This window comes from Sinocyclocheilus rhinocerous, unplaced genomic scaffold (genome assembly GCF_001515625.1).
Source record: "Sinocyclocheilus rhinocerous isolate Xijiao unplaced genomic scaffold, SAMN03320098_v1.1 scaffold1497, whole genome shotgun sequence".
Lineage (NCBI taxonomy): Eukaryota > Metazoa > Chordata > Actinopteri > Cypriniformes > Cyprinidae > Sinocyclocheilus > Sinocyclocheilus rhinocerous.
The window spans coordinates 95,115-96,722 of NW_015645556.1; the positions used below are offsets into that span (position 1 = coordinate 95,115).

General features: G+C 39.8%; 1 protein-coding gene across 1 annotated transcript in view; it reads right to left on the reverse strand.

Moving 5' to 3' along the window:
- The window catches only part of LOC107706586 (zinc finger MYM-type protein 4-like), a 28,898-nt gene that overhangs the window by 25,675 nt on the left and 1,615 nt on the right, over positions 1–1,608 (reverse strand). The window contains exons 2-4 of the mRNA XM_016510340.1: positions 826–1,386; positions 430–482; positions 156–320 (exon numbers count right to left, since the gene is read on the reverse strand). Coding sequence (XP_016365826.1) covers positions 156–320; positions 430–482; positions 826–1,312 — 705 coding nt within the window. The 5' untranslated portion in view covers positions 1,313–1,386. The remainder of the gene's footprint in view (positions 1–155; positions 321–429; positions 483–825; positions 1,387–1,608) is intronic.

The following is a 1,608-nucleotide window of genomic DNA, read 5'->3' on the forward strand; positions in this document are numbered from 1 at the left end:
CTGTATTTTTTATCAAATAAATGCTGACCTGGAGAGCATAAGAGTCTTGTGTCAAATTTTTATTTTTTATTTTTTAAATAAAAATCATACCGGTATCTTAACCTTTATTTAAAAAAATAAATAAATAAAAGGCAGAAATCACTGTTGAAACTTACAGCTGCTGTGTTGGGCTCATCTTTAATGTTGCCCACTGGGCCAAGTTGCTCCGACACTTTCTCATACTCCTCATCCATTGGCTCATCCTTCACCTTCACTGGTAGGGCACCAGAGAGCTGGGCCACTTCAGGTTTCAACTCAGTTTTTAACATTGACTGTGTTTGCTGGATTTAGATAGAGAGGATTTTAGTTTTAGGAGTTTACTTCCTACATGGATTAACAAGCAAACTCAATTAACTTCGATGGTAAACATAAAATAATAACTGTGCTCACCACGACAGATGGTTCCGTTTTCTCCCTTTTTATGCATTTAGGAAAAGATTTTCCTGTTAAATGTAAAAATTATGTAGAATAAACAGTCAAGTCTGTTCCTCAATTCTATTTAGTTAAATGGCAATAAAAAAAAATAATATTAATGATACAGCAACATTATGCAGTATCTAAAAACATGCATTTGATTTTCAATATTAAAACATTTTAAAAACATATTTAGGGATTCAATTACATTTTGAATTTCATTGAATGCTTTTCAATGGCTGTGAAATAATGTTCAGAAATGAACATTTATCAAAACACAGAATCATCAATCAATATCAATAACTACCAAAATGTGTTTGCAGGTCATCTCAACAGGACACATCTAATAACCGGCAAAAAGATCACACCAACCTGCATCATCTGATCCATCTACCTCCATCCTCCCATCGCGATCCTCAGTCTGGTCCACATCTATTGCCATTTCATTGGTAAAGTCCTCGACTTTAGCGATCACAAGCTCTTCTGAACACTGTGCTGCATCCTCTGCGATCTTGCTCTCTTCATTCTTCTCTACTTCTTCAGCATTCTTCTGCTTAGATTGTCCCTGTGCAAAATTTTCTTCTTCTTCGTTCTGGTCAGTTAGATCGGCCTTTTCTGGTCCGCTTTCATGGTCCATACCCGGTTGTTGTCTTAAATCCAGATCTTCCTCCATCTCCCCTTGAAGCTTCTCTACTTCCTCCTGCTCCATCTGATGGCTTTCCATCAGGTTGTTTTGAAGGTTTGGTTCATTAACACCAGCATCAGTGGCGTCCAGCAGGCATGACTCCACTGCATCTGGCTTCACTTCTGAACCAGCTGCATCTCCTGGAAGTTGTTCTGTGGAATCTTCACTGGCCATTGGGACACCTGCGGCAGACGTTGAGTCCAGCGGTGAAACTGCCTCTGTAGACTTTAAGGGGCCAGACTTCACTCCTGAAAGTGAGAAATGACAACATTTATCCATAGGGCAGAGTTCAACAATAAGAATGGCCTGAGGCTCTCTAAAGTGACGTGACATGTGGCCAAGTATGGTGACCCATACTTGGAATTAGTGCTCTGCATTTAACCCATCCAAAGTGCACACACACACAGTGAACACACACACACACACACACACAGTGCACACACACACACACACACACACAGTGAACACAC